Source organism: Cebus imitator, unplaced genomic scaffold, assembly GCF_001604975.1.
Source record: "Cebus imitator isolate Cc_AM_T3 unplaced genomic scaffold, Cebus_imitator-1.0 Scaffold555, whole genome shotgun sequence".
NCBI lineage: Eukaryota > Metazoa > Chordata > Mammalia > Primates > Cebidae > Cebus > Cebus imitator.
Window position 1 is genome coordinate 945170 of NW_016107870.1, and position 18204 is coordinate 963373.

Here is an 18204-nt window from a genome sequence, read left to right on the forward strand (position 1 = left end):
AAAAAAAAAAAAAAAAACAAAAAAAAAAACAAAAAAAAACTTTTGAGGCTCACATGTGTAACCCTAGCATTTGGGAGGCCGAGGTAGGATGATAGCTTGAGCCCAGGGGTTTGAGACCAGTCAGTGTAAGCAACATTAGTGAGACCTCATCTCTACAAATAATTTAAAAATGAGCCAGATGGTGTGTGCCTACAGACCCAGCTGCTTGGGTGGCTGAGGTGAAAGGACCATTTAAGCCCAGGAGGTAAAGGCTGCAGTGAGCCGTGATCCTGCCACTGCATTCCAGCCTGGTTGACATAGTGAGACCCTGTCTCCAAAAAGAAAGAAAGTTTCATTTTGAATTGTTTTATACTTGGAGAAAAGTAGCAAGAGTACATGTGTCTCTGCTCAGCTTTTAGGCCACATAAGGGTCTTGTGCTGTGGTAGCAGTGCTCGGATAGGCACTGGGGTGCTGCAGAACGGCCTCAGGGCCTGGGGGGCTGGAGTGGAGAGCTTTAGAATTTTGGGGATTACTTTTACTTACATCCGGGTTACCATCTTTGAAAAGGGCATACCGACTATTGATTAATCTATTATGTGTTGAGTAATTTGTGAATGAATTAAAGATGTCAACTGACGGATACAAGCTGACAAGATTGAACCATGAAGAAATCCCAAACCTGAACAGACGGGTAATAAGTAATGAGATCAAAGCCGTAATACAAAGTGTCCTAGCAGAGAAAAATCCCAGGATCTAATCGCTTCATTGCTGAATTTTACCTGATATTTAAAGAAGAACTAATATCAATTCTATTCAAACTAGCCCGAAAAATAGAGGTGCGAATGCTTCCAAATTTATTCCATAAAACCAGTATTACCCTGATACCAAAACCGGACAAAGACACGTTGAAAAAAGAAAATGATAGGTCAGTATTCCTGATAAACATCAATTCAGAAATCTTCAACAAAATACCAGCAAACCATATTTGACAACACATTAGAAAGATCGTTCATTGGCCGGGCACAGTGCTGTAATCCCAGCACTTTGGGAGGCCGAAGCGGGCGGATCATGGATCATCTGAGGTCAGGAGTTCGAGACCAGCCTGACCAACATAACGAGACCCTGTCTCTATCTATAAATACAAAAATTAGCCAGGCATGGTGGTGCTCACCTGTAATCCCAGCTACTCGGGAGGCTGAGGCAGGAGAATTGCTTGAACTTAGGAGGTGGAGGTTGCAGTGAGCTGAGATCACAACATTGCACTCCAGCCTGGACAACAAGAGCAAGACTCCATCTCAAAAAAAATATCGTTCGTCATGACCTAGTGGCATTTTGCAAGAGTGGTTCAACATATGCAAATTAACCAGTGTTATACATCATATCAACAGAATAAAGGATGTAAACGATATGATTATTTTACGCGATTCTGAATATGCATTTGATAAAATTCAACATTCCTTCATGATAATAACTCTCAAAAAACTGGGTGTAGAAGGAACATATCCCAGACTGAGCATGGTGGCTCACACCTGTTAATCCCAGCACTTTGGGAGGCTGAGGCGGGAGGACTGCTTGATCCCAGAAATTTGAGATCAGCCTAGGCAAGAGGGTAGTACCCTGTCTTTACAAAAAGAAATACAAAAATTAGCCAGGCTTTCTGGCACGCACCTATAGTTCTAACTACTCAGGAGGCTGAGGTAGGAGGATCGCTTGAGCCCAGGAGGCAGAAGTTGCAGTGAGCTGAGATCGTACCACCACCTTTCAACCTGGGCATCAGAGAGAGACCCTGTCTCAAAAAAAAAGGGAACATACCTCAACACAATAAAAGCCACATACAACCGGATGCCATGGCTCACACGCCTGTAGTCCCAGGACTTTGGGAAGCCCAGGCAGGCAGATCACCTGAGGTCAGGAGTTCGATACCACCCTGTCTCTACTAAAAATCCAAAAATTAGCTGGATGTGGCGATGCAGGTCTATAATTTCAGCTACTCCGGAGGCAGAGGTTGCAGTGAGCCAAGATCACACCACTACATGCCAGCCTGGGCAACAGAGTGAGACTGTGTCACCAAAAAAAAAAAAAGCCACATATGATAAGCCCATAGCTAGTATCATTCTGAATGGGGAAAAACTGAAAGCCATTTCTCTAAGATCTGGAACACACAAGGATGTCCACTTTCACCACTGTTATTCAACATGGTAGTGAAAGTCCTGTCTAGCGCAGTCGGATGAGAGATAAATAAAGAGCATCCAGATTGGAAAAGAAGAAGTTAAATTATTCTTGTTTGCAGATGATATGATCTTATATTTGGAAAACCCTAAAGACTCCACCAGAAGACTCTTGGAGCTGAAAAATTCATTAAAGTTGCAGGCTATGTCATCAGGCACAGTGGCTCATGCTTGTAATCCCAGCATTTTGGGAGGCTGAGGCAGGCAGATCACCTGAGGTCAGGAGTTCGAGACCAGCCTGGCCAACATGGTGAAACCCCATCTCTACTAAAAAAAAATACAAAAAATTAGCCAGGTGTGGTGGCGCATGCCTATAATCCCAGTTACTTGGGAGGCTGGGCAGGAGAATCGCTTGAACCTGGGAGGTGGAGGTTGCAGTAAGTCAAGATTGCTCCATTGCACTCCAGCTTGGGCAACAAGAGCAAAAACTCAGTCTCAAAAAAAAAAAGCTGTGTATTTGGCTGGGCGTGGTGGCTCACGCCTGTAATCCCAGCACTTTGGGAGGCTGAGGCAAGCAGATCACGAGGTCAGGAGATCAAGACCGTGCTGGCCAACATGAGGAAATCCTGTCTGTACTAAAAATACAAAAATTAGCTGGGTGTGGTGGTGCATACGTGTAGTCCCAGCAACTTGGGAGGCTAAGGCACGAGAATCGCTTGAACCCAGGAGGCGAAGGTTACAGTGAGCCGAGATCATGCCACTGCATTCCAGCCTGGGGACAGAGTAAGACTCTGTCTCAAAAAAAAAAAGTAGTATAGTTATTAAAACTTTATTCTGAAAACTGTCATAATACAAACAAGTAGGAAGAACAGCACTGTGAATACCACATCGTCACACGTAGTCTCAGCACTGAAGTGCAGTTACGGGGGTGAAGCAGGCTGTTCTGGTGCATAGAACTGTACATCCGAGCTGAGTTGGTTGTTAGTGGTTAACTACTTACTTGGAAGAGAAGGAAGTGAGGATGGATGAGTTCCATAGAGGGTTTGGTGGTAACTAGGATAGTTACTGCTTTTCCTTTTAGGTGTTTTTTTTGAGACGGGATCTCACTGTGTCATGCAGGCTGGATTGGCTCACTGCAACCCTGCCTCCTGGATTCAAATTATTTTCTTGCCTCAGCCTCCCAAGTAGCCGGGGATTACAGGCACCTGCCACCATGCCCAGCTAATTTTTATTTTTTTGAGACACAGTTTCACTCTTGTCACCCAGGCTGGAGTGCAATGGCATGATCTCAGCTCAGCTCACTGCAACCTCTGCCTCCCAGGTTCAAGTGATTCTCCTACCTCAGCCTCCCGAGTAGCTGGGATTACAGGCAAGCACCACCATGGCTGGGTAATTTTTGTATTTTTAGTAGAGATGGGGTTTTACCACACTGGCCAGGCTTGAACTCCTGACTTCAGGTGATCTGCCTGCCTTGGCCTCCCAGAGCACTGGGATTACAGGTTTAAGCCACTGTGCCTAGCAGTGCCCAGCTAATTTTTGTATTTTTAGTAGAGATGAGGTTTCATCATGTTGGCCAGACTGGTCTTGAACTACTGACCTGAAGTGATCTGCCCTGATGTGCTGGGATTACAAGTGTGAACCACCACACCTGGCCTTCTTAGGTGTTTATAGGATGGTGCTACCTTTGGGATTTTGTTAATTTTCGAGCAGTAAATATACTCACATTCATATATTTAGATCAAAGTAAGATCTTTTTTGTTTTTATTTTAGTGAATTTCTGCATGTTCTCATTTGGTGGGTAATTGAGTTATTAGACTTAACGAATGTATTCATATTTATTTATTTGTTTAGAGGCAGAATCTTGCTCTGTTGCCCAGGCTGGAGTGCAGTGGTGCGATCTTGGCTCACTGCAGCCGTTGCCTCCTGGGTTCAAATGATTCTTGTACCTCAGCCTCCCGAGTAGCTGTGATTACAGGTGTGTGCTACCATGTCCAGCAAAGAATGTATCCGCGATTGCCTTGAAATATATTTGATTTAGCTGCTAAGAGTATGGAATTGTTCTATTTGGTGATTTAATTGAGATGTATAATAAGGCAGCTTCAGACATCTTCAGACATGCAGTGTTTCTGATGTATGCCCATTTTATTTACTAGGGAGCAAAGAGAGAAAGAAGAAATAGAGAAATATCGTATGGAACGCCCCAAAATCCAGCAGCAATTCTCAGATCTCAAAGTAAGCAGATGAAATGGTGTGCAGTTTCTACTGTGCTTCACCTCAGCAGCAGGACTCAGACTCCTTTTGTGTGGAATTGATGAGACTTTACTGACTCGCTGTTTTTTTAAATTCAGAGGGTAATTGCTTAGAAGAAGAAAGTCCTCGCTTCAGTATGTTTGAAAATGTATATGTGTGTTAAAACCCTTTCCGTCCTTTACTATAAAAGGTGGGACAAATGAACTTACTTTCTTTGTAATTTTGACTCCACTTATACCTAAGATTTTCTTTCTTTCTTTTTTTTCTTGAGACAGGCTCTGGCTCTGTTGCCCAGGCTGGAGTGCGATGGCACAGTCTTGATTCACTGCAACTTTCACCTCCCAGGTTCAAGCAATTCTCGTGCTTCAGCCTCCCCTAGTAGCTGGGATTACAGGTGCCCGCCACCACACCCGGCTAATTTTTGTATTTTTAGTAGAGATGGGGTTTCGCCATGTTGGCCAGGCTGGTCTCGAACTCCTGACCTCTAATGGTCTGCCCACCTCGGCCTCCCAAAATGCTGGGGTTACAGGCATGAGCCACCACATCCAGCGCTGTTTATATATAAGATTTTCTAAACTGTGATTTGAGAGAATAATTTACATTTTAGTGAAGTTGAATAGATCCAATAAATCGATTTTTCTTTCTTTTTGAGATAGAGTCTCACTCTGTGGCCTGGAGCTGGAGTCTCGGCTCACTGCAACCTCCACCTCCCAGGTTCAAGTGATTCTCCTGCCTCAGCTTCCCAAGTAGCTGGGATTCCAGGCACCTGCGACCACACCCGGCTAATTTTTTGTATTTTTAGTAGAGATGGGGTTTCACCATGTTGGCCAGGCTGCTCTTGAACTCCTGATCTTGTGATCTGCCTGCCTCGGCCTCCCAAAGTGCTGGGATTACAGTTATGAGCCACCATGCCTGGCCTAAATTGATTTTTCTAAGTGAAATAGAAAACCATTTTGGGGCCTGGGTGCAGTGTCTCATACCTGTAATCTTAGCACTTTGGGAGGCTGAGGTAGGAGGATCACTTGAGCCCAGGAGTTTTGAGACCAGCCTTGGCAACACAGGGAGAACCTGACTTTACAAAAAGTAAAAAATTAGCCAGGAATGGTGGCCCACACTTGTGGTCCCAGCAACTTGTGGGCTGGGAAGCTGAGGCGAGGTGATCCCTTGAGCCTAGGAGGTTGAGGCTGCAGTGATTCTGTGATTGTGCCATTGAACTCTAGCCTGTGCAACAGATGAATCCCATCTCAAAACAAAACTTAAAAACAATTTCTGCATCAGCATCAAAATCCTTTCTTTTTTTTTTTTTTTAAACTGAATTTCGCTCTTGTTGCCCAGGCTGGAGCATAACGGTGCAATTGTGGCTCACTGAAACCTCCACCTCCTGGGTTCAAGCGATTCTCCTGCCTCAGCCTCCCAAGTAGCTGGGATTACAGGCATGCGCTACCATGCTTGGCTAATTTTGTATTTGTAGTAGAGATGGGGCTTATCCATGTTGGTCAGGCTGGACTCGAACTTCCAACCTCAGGTGATCTGTCCATCTCAGCCTCCCAAAATGCTGGGATTACAGGTGTGAGCCACTGCGTCCCACCCAAAATCCTTTCTAAAGCATGGTGGTATGGGGGAAGTGAGGGAGAACATGGTCCTACCTGGGCACATGAAATTCTGCCGGAGAATTAATGTTTTTTGGGGCTGGATATTTCCAGAGGAAATTGGCGGAAGTCACAGAAGAAGAGTGGCTGAGCATCCCTGAGGTTGGCGATGCCAGAAACAAACGTCAGCGGAACCCACGCTACGAGAAACTGACCCCTGTTCCCGACAGTTTCTTTGCCAAACATTTACAGACCGGAGAGAACCATACCTCAGTGGATCCCCGACAAACTGTGAGCACCCAAAAAAAGGGGCACATGTGGCTCATTTAGTCTTGCTGGATCAGTGGCAGGATGCGGGCCGTGTTGGATTCAGTGCTTCTGCAGGTCATGGCTGTGCTTTGGCCGAGTCTGTCTGCGCAGCTGTACATGTATCAGGCCACCGGGGAAGTATTTCAGAGAATAAAGTTCTTTGGCATGAAATGCAAACCATCATCTTATTCTTCCCTCTACTACTCTCTTCGCTTCTAGCAATTTGGGGGTCTTAACACACCCTATCCAGGTGGACTAAACACACCATACCCAGGTGGAATGACACCAGGATTGATGACACCTGGCACAGGTGAGCTGGACATGAGGAAGATTGGCCAAGCGAGGAATACTCTGATGGACATGAGGCTGAGCCAGGTGAGTTTGTCTGCAGCATTTTCCTGTAGACAGGTTTAACATTTTTTTTGTTCTTCCTCTTCTTTCTTCTTCTTTTCTTCTTTCTGCTTTTAGTGGCTTGATTTTGCCAGAATAATTCTGCAGTTCTTTTTAATTTTTTAAATTCTGAGACAGAGTCTTGCTCTGTCACCCAGAGGCTGGAGTGCAGTGGCACAATCTTGGCCCATGAAGCCTCCACCTCCTGGGTGGAGAATCAAGTGATTCTCCTAACTCAGCCTCCTGAGTAGCTGGGATTACAGGTATACACTACCACACCTGGCTAATTTTTTGTATTTTCAGTAGAGATGGGGTTTCATCATTTTGTCCAGGCTGGCCTTGAACTCCTGACCTTGTGATCCAGTCTCCTGCCTCAGTCTCCCAACATGCTTGGATTACAGGTGCGATCCACCGTGCCTGGCTATGCCTGCCCTTTTTTAAAAAATATATAAAATAATTTTTTTTTTTTGAGACAGTCTCTGTCTGTAGCCCAGGCTGGAGTGCAGTGGTGCAGTCATGGCTCACTGCAACCTCCACCTTCCGGGTCCCAGTTCAAGCAATTCTCCTGCCTCAGCCTCCTGAGTAGCTGGGATTACAGGCACATGCCACCATATCCAGCTAATTTTTTTTGGTATTTTTAGTAGAGACGGGGTTTCACCATGTTGGCCAGGCTGGTCTTGAGCTCCCAACCTTGTGATCCATGCATCTCAGCCTCCCAAAGTACTGGGATTACAGGTGTGAGCCACCCTGCCTGGCCTAATAATAATTTTTTTTTAAAGTGTGTTTTCTTCCTGCACCTCAGTAAAATGGCTTATGGCCTGGCATGGAACATGTGCTTTGATCTGGAGATTGAGTGCTCTAGACACCAGTGAAGCAGAGACCTCTTTCTGGCATGTACATCAGAAATCGTGAAGGAGCACGGTTCCTTCACCACGCTGGCCTGGCCAACACGGTGAAACCCCTTCTCTACTAAAAATACAGAAATTGGCCGGGTGTGGTGGTGGGTGCCTATTACAGGTGCAGGAGAATCGCTTGACCTCAGGCGGTGGAGGTTGGCAGTGAGCTGAGATTGCGCCGGTGCACTCCAGCCTGGGCAACAGAGTGAGAATCTGTCTCAAAAAAAAAAAAAGTGACGCAATCAAAGCTCATTACAACCTTGACCTTCCTGGGCTAAGGTGATCCTCCCACCTCAACCTACAGAGTAGCTGAGATTATAGGCATGTGCCACCACACCCAGCTAACTTTTGTATTTTTTGTTGAGATGGGGTCTCACCGTGTTGCCTAAGCTGGGCTCAAGCTCCTGCGCACAAGCAGTCTGCCTGCGTTGGCCTCCCAAAGTGCTGGGATTGCAGGCATGAACTACCATACCCAGCCTGAAATTTGTTTACATAGAAATTGTAAAACTTTTTGGGCCAGCCACTCATGCCTGTAATCCTAGCACTTTGAGAGGCCAAGGCAGGAGGGTTGCTTGAGCCCAGGAGTTCAAGACCAGCCTGGGAAACATGGTGATGGTGAGACTCCGTCTTTACAAAATCTAAAAGAAATAACTTGGGCATGGTGGTGCGTGCCTGTATTAGGGAGGCTGAGGTGGGAAGATGGCTTGAGCCAGAGAGTTTGAGGCTGCAGTGGGCTATGAATACGCCACTGCACACCAGCCTGGGTTACCTAGTGAGACTATCTCAAAATAAATCAAACTTTGTCACGGTCATTTTTTTGTGGCAAAACATATGTAACAAAGAATTTACCATTTTAATCATGTTTAAGTGTGTGTACCTTTACTGACATAATTATGTTCATGTTGTCATACAGCCTCATCACCATTCATCTCCAGAACTGTTCATCTTCCCAAATTGAAATTCTGTACCCGTTCAACACTGACTCCCCATGCCCTTTCTCCCCAGCCCCTGGCGTTCACCATTCTTTCTATGAATGTTACAATTCTCTGCACCTTGTATGGGTGGAATCGCGTGGTGTTTACCTTATTGTGATGGGCTCATTTCACTTCGCTCATGCCCTTAAGGCTCATCCATACTGCAGCATGTGCCAGCATGTTCTCTTTTTGTTTTTGAGATGAAGTCTCGCTCTTTCACCCGAGCTGGAGTGCAGTGTCATGATCTTGGCTCACGGCATCCTTTGCCTCCTGGATTCAAGGGAGTCTCCCGCCTCAGCCTCCTGAGTATCTGGGATTGTAGGCACACACCACCACGCCTGGCTAATTTTTGTATTTTTAGTAGAGACAGGGTTTCACCATGTTGGCCAGGCTGGTCTGGAACTCCTGACCTCATGATCTACCTGCCTCGGCCTCCCAAAGTGCTGAGATTACAGGTGTGAACCACCACACCCGGCCAAAAATTTTGCTTTTTTATAGAGATAGAGTCTTGAGAGGCTGAGGCAGGAGGATTCCTTGAGCCCAAGAGCTGGAGGCTGCAGTGAGCTGTTGTCACCGCTGCACTCCTGCTTGGGTGACCAAGATCCTGTCTCAAAGAAATAAATAAAAATACGGTTCTTTTTTCCATACAGAAGAAATTTGTTATTATCACAAGGTGTTGTCTGAAATTTATTTTTTTATTAAAGTTGTTTTCTTTCTTCTACTACTCACTGCCAGTCAGGATTATGGGAGGGGCTCCAGGGACCCTCTGGGAACTTTGTTTTGTGCCTGGTCATGTCCAGCTGACTCTCAGCCTGGCCTGTTTCACAGGTGTCCGACTCCGTGAGTGGACAGACCGTCGTTGACCCCAAAGGCTACCTGACAGATTTAAATTCCATGATCCCTACACACGGAGGGGACATCAAGTGAGTGCTTTGCGGAATTGCTGGGCTGGGATGGAGGTGCTAGTGGCCTAGGGTGTTTTGGATTTTATGTGGAAAATCTGCCGTCAGAATGTGACATGGTTGTTCTAAGAAATACACAGTGGAGTAGTTTGGTTTTTTCATTTGAAAATGTCTGTATCCATTCATCGCGTACGCTAAATGTTTTACATGTGATAGTGCAAGTCTGTGCCTGTGCTGAGCGGGAAAGCAGCCAGCCCTAGATCCGCACGTCCCATCTAGACCTTCAGGTCTCAGCATTTGTCTGTGGCGAGGCTGAATGGGCTTGGAATAGTGTACACTGAGTTTTGTGTTGGTTTGTGTAACTCAGGACATCAGGATTGAGAGTTCTCACGTTGTGACTGTGAAGTGCGTGCTTTCATTCCGGGTCTCGGGTGCACCCTGGCAGCATGGCCTGATGCTGTGTGCACTCTCACTCTTGTAGTGATATCAAGAAGGCACGACTGCTCCTCAAGTCTGTTCGGGAGACAAACCCTCATCACCCGCCAGCCTGGATTGCGTCAGCCCGCCTGGAGGAAGTCACTGGGAAGCTACAAGTAGCTCGGAACCTTATAATGAAGGGGACAGAGATGTGCCCCAAGGTGAGGCGTGCTGTGAGGTGTTTCCTGGGAGGCTACATAATGGTAGGACCCCTACGGAAGTAAACTCATTAGAGCAAATCTTTTTGTCTTTTGGTATTGGAACTACAGAGAGTGGAACAGGCAGGGGAGGAGGTGAAACATGACCACGCATTTTTCCTGCTTGTTTACACATGGAGTGAAGGCTGACCCACCATCGGTTTAATGACAGGCTAAGCTTCCTTATAAAGAGCTCAGTTGATCAGCTCTTCACCCACCTAGGTGCCAGGTGCTGTGGCCCACGCCTATAATCTCAGCTCTTTGGGAGGCCAAGGGGGGTGAATCATCTGAGGCCAGGAGCTCAAGACCAGCCTGGCCAACATGGCAAAACCCTGTCTCTACTAAAAATACAAAAATTAGCTGGGCATGGTGACAGGCGCCTGTAATCCCAGCTGCTCGGGAGATGGAGGTTGCAGTGAGCCGAGATTGTGCCATTGCATTCCAGCCTGGGGGATAGAGTGAGATTCCGTCTCAAAAAACAACAAAAAAGAACTACCCAAGCAGATGCACAGTCTCTGCTTTGTCCGTGGAGTTACTCTGCATGGCATCGTATTCTTTTCACAAAGTGGTGTTTCGTGTTCTTTACTCAGACATACGGTAGCATGTTCCCAAGTGTTGTCATAGGGGTGAGTCCTGGTACAGGTGTGTTTGAGGCTGAGCTGATCGGCTTTTGTAAGATCTGGGGCCCGAGGATCTGCTCTAGAGGTGCCTGCTGCCTGCTGTGGCTTCCAGCCTGCATTGAGCCTTACTGTTCCTATCTCTTGCCTCACAGAGTGAAGATGTCTGGTTAGAAGCAGCCAGGTTGCAGCCTGGGGACACAGCCAAGGCTGTGGTGGCCCAGGCTGTCCGTCACCTCCCACAGTCTGTCAGGATTTACATCAGAGCAGCAGAGCTGGAAACAGATATTCGTGCAAAGAAGCGGGTTCTTCGTAAAGGTGAGCCTCCCTTAGAGGTGCCTTCCACAAGCAGGTGTTCCTGGGGGCTCTGGTCCCTCCCTCGTGGGTGCCCTTCCACCAGCAGGGGCTCCTGGGGGCCCTGGTCTCTGAAGGAGGACTGCTTTCTCCATTCCTGGGGCCCCTCCTCTCAGCAGCTTTTGTGCTCCTGGCTCAGGCTTTTGGTGAGAGTGGATAAGGAGCCAGGGACATTTTTCAGGCCTTTCCCCAGGTTGGGTTGTCTCTGCTCTTGGACCCTCCATGGGGGAGGGATACTGTGGTGGGCCACTTCCCATCCTGGCAGGGAAGCTTGGGTTGAGCCCTCACTCCTGCCTTTTTCCGGTGTGTGATCTTGGATGTGCTGGGCGGTCACTCTGTGGTCCAGGCTTCCCTCATCTATGGGGTGAGAACAGTAGTATCTCAAAGCCTGTGTCCTGGGGCTCTGAGGGCCCCTGAGATGGTCTACGTGAAGAGCATGCTGAGCCAGCACCTGGCACCTGGCAGACCCTTTGTGGGTGTTATTCATTCTCTCTCCTGAGGGGCACCAGAGCCACACGTTGATTGAACTCCTGCCCGCTGCTGACAAGGCAGGGCCTCCCAGCTCCTGCGAGGCAATGTGTGCCATCAGCTCAGGTCAGATAATGACGGGTGGTGTGCCTACCAGGGAAACTGATTCCACCCAGGGATTTCTGCCAGGATGCGCTTTTGTGGTGGTTTGTTTATTTTTCTTACTGTGGATTCATTAAAGGAGCACTGTTTCTCTTGTCACCAGAACTGTGTAGTAGATGCTGCTCTTGAACTGGGTTCAGAACAAGTGCTAGTCGGGGCTGTTCTGAAGCACATCTGTGCAGTGGCTTCTACCTGAATTGTTTTTTGTTTGTTTGTTTGTATTTGAAACAGTCTTGCTTTGTCGCCCATCTGGAGTGCAGTGGCATGATCTTGGCTCACGGCGACCTCTGCCTCCAGGGTTCAAGCGATTCTCCTGCCTCAGTCTCCCGAGTAGCTGGGATTACAGGCGTGCACCACCACGCCCAGCTAATTTTTGTATTTTTAGTAGATACAGCGTTTCCTCATGTTGGCTAGGCTGGTCTCAAACTCCTGACCACAGGTGATCCTCCCACCTCGGCCTCCCAACGTGCTGGGATTACAAGCATGAGCCACTGTGCCTGGGCTGTGTGTGTGTGTGTGTGTGTGTGTGTGTGTGTGTATGTGAGTGTGAGTGTGTGTGAGATGGAGTCTCACTTTGTCGCCCAGGCAGGAGTGCAATGGCACAATTTTGGCTCATTGCAACTTCTACCTCCCGGGTTTAAGTGATCCTTTTGCCTCAACCTTATGAGTAGCTGGGACTACAGGTGCATGCCACCATGCCTGGCTAATTTTTGTATTTTTAGTAGAGATGGGGGTTTCACCATGTTGGCCAGGCTGGTCTGGAACTCCTGACCTCAAGTGATCTGCCCACATCAGCCTCCCAAAATGCTGGGATTATCAGCATGAGCCACTGCACCCAGCATGAATTTTTTTTTTTTTTTTTTGAGATAGCGCCTTGCTTTTTCACCCAGGCTGGAATGCAGTGGCTCAGTCTTGGCTTACTGCAACCTCCACTTCCCAGGCTCAGGCGATCCTGCTGGCTTAGCCTCCCGAGTAGCTGGGACTGTAGGTGCCACCACTGCGCCCAGCTGTTTCTAATTTTTGGTAGAGATGGGATTTTGCTATGTTGTTCATGCTGGTCTCAAACTCCTAGCCTCAAGTGATCCTCCTGCTTTGATTTCCCAGAGGGCTGGGATTACAGACATGAGTCATTGCATCCAGTCTGTTCTTCCTGAATTTATAGCCTTGGAAAAATAAGGTGTATTTTGTGGAATCAAGGGTAGTTTTCAGTGAGAGCTTTCCAGCTCTCATTTTTTCAAATGTGTGTTAAGTGAAATATCATATAGTGATGGGTCATATTGAGGCTTCTGTGCCATTAGTCAGGGCTGTGCAGGTGAGGGGCTCTTTGCTAGAAAGCCCCTTATCAAATACAGTTCATTCACTTAACGTCCACATTTGTTGGAGGCCAGGTGAAGTCGGCTTGCCAGTGGCCCGAGTTCCCCCCGCCTTGTGCTCTGATCTGTGAACATGCTTTCTTCTGTCGGGGCTAGTGCAGCCCAGCTGCTCAGTGAGTGCACAGGGACAGCCTCTTATAACGGGGCCAGGAACAGAAAGCGAGCACCTGTCTTGGTTTTTAGAAATCATTTTATCTTTTTTCAGCTAGGAAGAAATCGTTCTTTGATGAAAAGCACATTAAAGTCTGGGTAATTAGTATTGTTTATTTAGGAAAGCTCTATTGAATTCTTCCTGCCACAGTTTGATGAATGATCATGAATGTCTTTGTGGCCACTCCCTACTCGCCACCAGATTGTCTGGGTTCATTTCCAGTTGACTTTGGATTTGGAGGGGAGTATGCTGTTGGAGGTGGGTGCTGTCAGGGAGTGTTGAGAGACTGTTTCCATGGCCATCCTCAGGGAGCGGCCTCCTGGCTCTGCTGTCTCGGGCAGAAAAGCTGTGCTAAGGTGGAATGAACGCTGGATCTCCAGGACGGCCTTTGCCACTGCCCCTAGTACTGGTCTTGGCCTGCCCCTTCCCAAGAGTGTTTCTAAAAACAGTGCTCTTTTTCTGAGGTGAAGCCCAGCACTGCTTCATTTGTTGTTAGTGAACACTTAAAAGTGGCTTGGAAGGTCAGGTTTTTGAAATTAAGATGACAACTCCCTCCACTGGTGACTTAGGACACCTGCCAGCCCGGCAGCCGGGCAGGGCATGTGGGCCGTTGTTAGGCTGAACTGACACCTTAGTCCTTTGTTGGGAGAACAGACGTTTCGAGTGCTGGTCTTGAGAGCTGAGGAAGCTGAGTAGCCTTGGCCATGGTGCTTGACCTCTGAGCTTCCATGTCTTCATCTGTAAAAAGGAAGAGGGCTTCAGGATTGGGGAGGGTGCAGCATGTGAGCTTACTGGCTGGGGTGGGCTGGCAGCCCCCTTACAATAACAGCTCACAGGAAGTGCGAAGTGCCGTGCGACTCCGCTAGTTAATGCGGATGTGTGAAAGTGGAGTTAACTTTACACTAAAGCCATAGACCCTGGCCTGTGAAGCGTGGCATTCTTCAGCGGCCATCACTGTCCCTCTGGGGCACAGGAACGGCACAGTCAGGTTGCGGGTCTTTCCTGCAGTTACTTGTTCCCCAGAGAGCATGTTGGCCTCGGCACGGTCACATCTTCACAGCTTTATCTAGCATTCAGAATATGCTTTTTCTGTTCTAGGCCAACTTCAGGGATGTGTGGTTCCTTTACACACATTGGCTGGCTGTGGTGCTGCCTCCGCTTCTGCTCATAAAGTGACACTCCTTGGAGGCCATCGTACATGGCGTGCCATGTGCTTTCTGAAAGCTCCGGGGACAAGTGGCGTTGTTGGCTTTAGTGCCATGCCTGCGGGCTGCCGATGACGTGCCCCTGGAGATGATGTCAGCTGTCTCCAGAAACTTGAAGACACAGAATCCTGGGGGTCATAAGTTAGTGACTCCAAAAATTTAGTCCCACATGAATATTCTGTTCTTTAGAGACACGAAGTTCATCTCCACCAATGTACAGAAGAATAAGAAGTAGTTCATATTTAGACAAATGGAGCTTCCCCCTCCCACACAGGAGAGGTGAGAGCACACGGGAAAACCAGCTACTGGTTCTGTGTCTCCTTTCTGTCCCTCGTCTCCTGGTTGGAGGTTAGGAGGGAGCAGCTGTGCTGTTCGTGTCTCCTCCCTGTCCCTTGTCGCTTTGTTGGAGGTTAGGGCTTTCTTTTTTTTTTTTTGAGACGGAGTTTCACTCATGTTACCCAGGCTGGAGTGCAATGACGCGATCTCGGCTCACCGCAACCTCCGCCTCCTGGGTTCAAGCAATTCTCCTGCCTCAGCTTCCTGAGTAGCTGGGATTACAGGCACGCGCCACCACGCCCAGCTAATTTTTTGTATTTTTAGTAGAGACGGGGTTTCACCATGTTGACCAGGATAGTCTCGATCTCTTGACCTCGTGATCCACCCGCCTTGGCCTCCCAAAGTGCTGGGATGAGAAGCGTGAGCCACCGCGCCTGGCCAGGTCTTTCTTTACTTACTGCTGTGCCCTCTGCTATCACCTACTCGGGCAAGGTTCTTGACCTGGATGAGTAACCCAAATCTTTATTTTTAAGACACAGTCTCATCCTGTTGCCCAGTCTGGAGAGCAGTGGTGCAGTCAGCTCACTCCAGCCACAGCCTTCTGGGCTCTAGTGATTCTCCTGCTTCCGGCTCTTGAGTATCTAGCACCACAGGCGTGTACCACCATGCCCAGATAATTTTTATTTTGAGACAGGATCTACCTCTCTTGCCTAGGCTGGAATGCAGTGGCATGATCGTAGGTCACTGCAGCCTCAACCTCCCAGACTCATACTGTCCTCCTGTCTCAGCCTCCTGAATGGCTGGGTTTCCAGGGACATGTCATCATGCCTGGCTAATTTTTAGTTTTTTGTAGAGATGAGGTCTCCCTCTGTTGCGCAGGCTAGTTTTGAACTCCTGGGCTCAAGTGATCCTCCCACCTCAGTCTCCCAAAATGCTGGGATTGTAGATGTGGGCCACCGTGCCCAGCGAGGACCCAAATCTTTATCCCCAAAGGGTCTGACTTGCTGGTTGTTCTGCTTTTTTGGCAGCTGTAGTTACTATTAACTTTTACTCATAGAAGCAGAAATACTAAACTGTACTCAGGACCAGGCTCTAGATAGCCTCCCCCAGTGGGTGGCAGCAATTCAGTCTCGCTTTGGGGGTCAGGATTAGCCTCTGCCCCCAGGGCTGGTACACAGGGAGGCCAGAGGGAGCTGTGGTCTGCACCCTGGTTGGCACATACTCCCTTTGGACTAGTTCTCTTGACAGTAGGGTCCAAAGAGGCAGAGATGGGACTTGTGGCAGCAGAGCCATTCAGACATCATTGCCTATTCCTAGACCCATGTGTTCTGGCTGCGAGGTCCAGCCGGGATTGGTGTCTATTCATAGCATTTGTGACGTCCTACTGGGCTGCTAGGCCGTAGCTCTGAGTGGTGGGCGCGTGGTAAGACCATGTTCTGCCTGCATCAGTGAATTCACGTAGCTTTGTCTTTTGGCCGTCTTTCAGTTGGTCAAGCGGACTACCAGGTAATAAGGCCAGGGCTGTCAGTGCCAGTGTGCTGTGTGGAACCAAGCAGGCTTTTGCCTCCTCAGACCCTTGATCCTAAGGAGCTCCCCAGAGGTGTGGGCTGAGGGAGGAAGGCGGTTGAGCAGCCACCAGTGTGGCAGGCGTCTTGCCCTGACTCAGGCAGCTTACCTGTGCTGCACCTGCCTGCCTTCCGCCCCATCTTCTAGGTGCCATTCCCACTCTATGAGGCTACTGCTGCATCTGTGCGGCCTTGTGGCTTGGTCTGTTGTAACATCCTGAGTGGGCAGCAGGTTGCTCAGTCATTTTATGTCCCTTAGCTGAGTGTTCATTCCCCTCCAGGGCCTCACACCCAGCCAGGGGCTGTTTCTCAGCGGTAGAGCAGGTGTCTGCAGGAGAGCTTAGCTAGCTCACGTGCCCCTCCCCTCCCCGCTCCTCTTCCCTCCTCTGTCCTTCCCGTCCCTCCCCTGCCCCTCTCCCTTCCCCTTTTTTCTCTTTCTCTCTCTCTCTCTTTTTTTTTTTTTTTTTTTTGAGACTGAGTCTCCCTCTGTCACCTAGGCTGGAGCTGGAGTTCAGTGGTGCAGTTTTGGCCCACTGCAGCCTCCACCTCCTGGGCTCAAGCAACCCTCCCCCGTTAGCCAGTAGCTGGGACCACAAGCACATGCCGCCATGCCCAGCTAACTTTTATATGTTTTTTGTAGAGACGGGGTTTCACCATGTTGTCCAGGCTAGTCTCGAACTCCTGGGCTCAAGCAGTCCTCCCACCTCAGCCTCCCAGAATGCTGGGATTACAGATGTGAGCCACTGCAATCAGCCACCTGGCCTAATTTCTTCCTTTTTCTTTTTTTTGAGTCAGAGTCTCTCTCTGTCACCCAGGCTAGAGTGCAGTGGCACAATCTCAGCTCACTTCACCTCCACCTCCTGGGTTCAAGAGATTCTCCTGCCTCAGCCTCCCCAGTAGCTGGGATTACAGGTGCCCACCACCACCATGCCTGGCTAGTTTTTGTATTTTTAGTAGAGATGGGATTTTACCATGCTGGCCAGGCTGGTTTTGGACTCCTGACCTTAGGTGATCTGCCTGCCTTGGCCTCCCAAAGCTCTGGGATTACAGGCATGAGCTTCTGTGCCCTGCCTAATTTTTTTCTTTAAAAAAATTTATTTTATTTTATTTTTTAAATTAATATGCATGCCATTGCACAGTCTAATTTCTTAACATCATTGAATGTCTACAACGTTGATTTTTTTCCAGCTCTCATGTCCGTACCTGCCACACACACATGCACACAGAACCACATGCACACACAGTTGGTTTGAATCAGTGTTCAAAGTCTGAACATTGCCATTTGGTTGATGTTTTTCTGGGTTCTTTGATGGAATTGGCTTGTTTCTTCTTGAGATTCCTTGTGTCAGGGTTTTGCTCACTGCAGGCATGAGATTGTTTCATGTGGGTCCTCCGTTTCCTGTATTCTGTTATAAATTAGAAGGTAGATTTGGAAACTTGGTAAGAGTAAGCTTTGATTTTTTTTTTTCTTTTTTATCAAGAAAGTATTAGTGGCGATCCAAGCAGCATCAGGAGCTGCAGAGGCTGTCACTGCTCGGTGGCCACAGTGTCCTTCATGGAGTTCTCCACAGCCTTTCAGCTCCTGCCTTTGGCAGTGGCTGGTGACTGGCGCCTGCCTCTGTGACTTTATTGGGGTGTGCAAGATGGTGACATTACAGTTAGGTCACTCTTTTTGTTTTTATTGCCAGAATTATTCTAAAGAGAAGAACTCTTCTGTATGCATGGTTTGGTTATTCTGAGTTTATTTAGGAAAGACAGATACTTGATTTTCTCTCCTTTCAAATTTTGGAATGATGAGTTGGTTTTCTAGCATCCTCCAAGGGTGACTAATGGTCTGTTTTAGCTTTGCCATGAACTTTGAATGCTGTTGTATTTTGTGGGTTCGAATACACTGCAGATAA

The 18204-nt window shown here is 48.1% G+C and overlaps 1 protein-coding gene across 1 annotated transcript in view; it reads left to right on the top strand.

Annotated features, from left to right (window-relative positions):
• PRPF6 (pre-mRNA processing factor 6) overlaps positions 1–18204 on the top strand; it is a 46984-nt gene that overhangs the window by 3506 nt on the left and 25274 nt on the right. Inside the window, exons 4-9 of the mRNA XM_037733893.1 lie at positions 4302–4380; positions 6102–6278; positions 6516–6671; positions 9385–9479; positions 9940–10096; positions 10905–11067. Coding sequence (XP_037589821.1) covers positions 4302–4380; positions 6102–6278; positions 6516–6671; positions 9385–9479; positions 9940–10096; positions 10905–11067 — 827 coding nt within the window. The remainder of the gene's footprint in view (positions 1–4301; positions 4381–6101; positions 6279–6515; positions 6672–9384; positions 9480–9939; positions 10097–10904; positions 11068–18204) is intronic.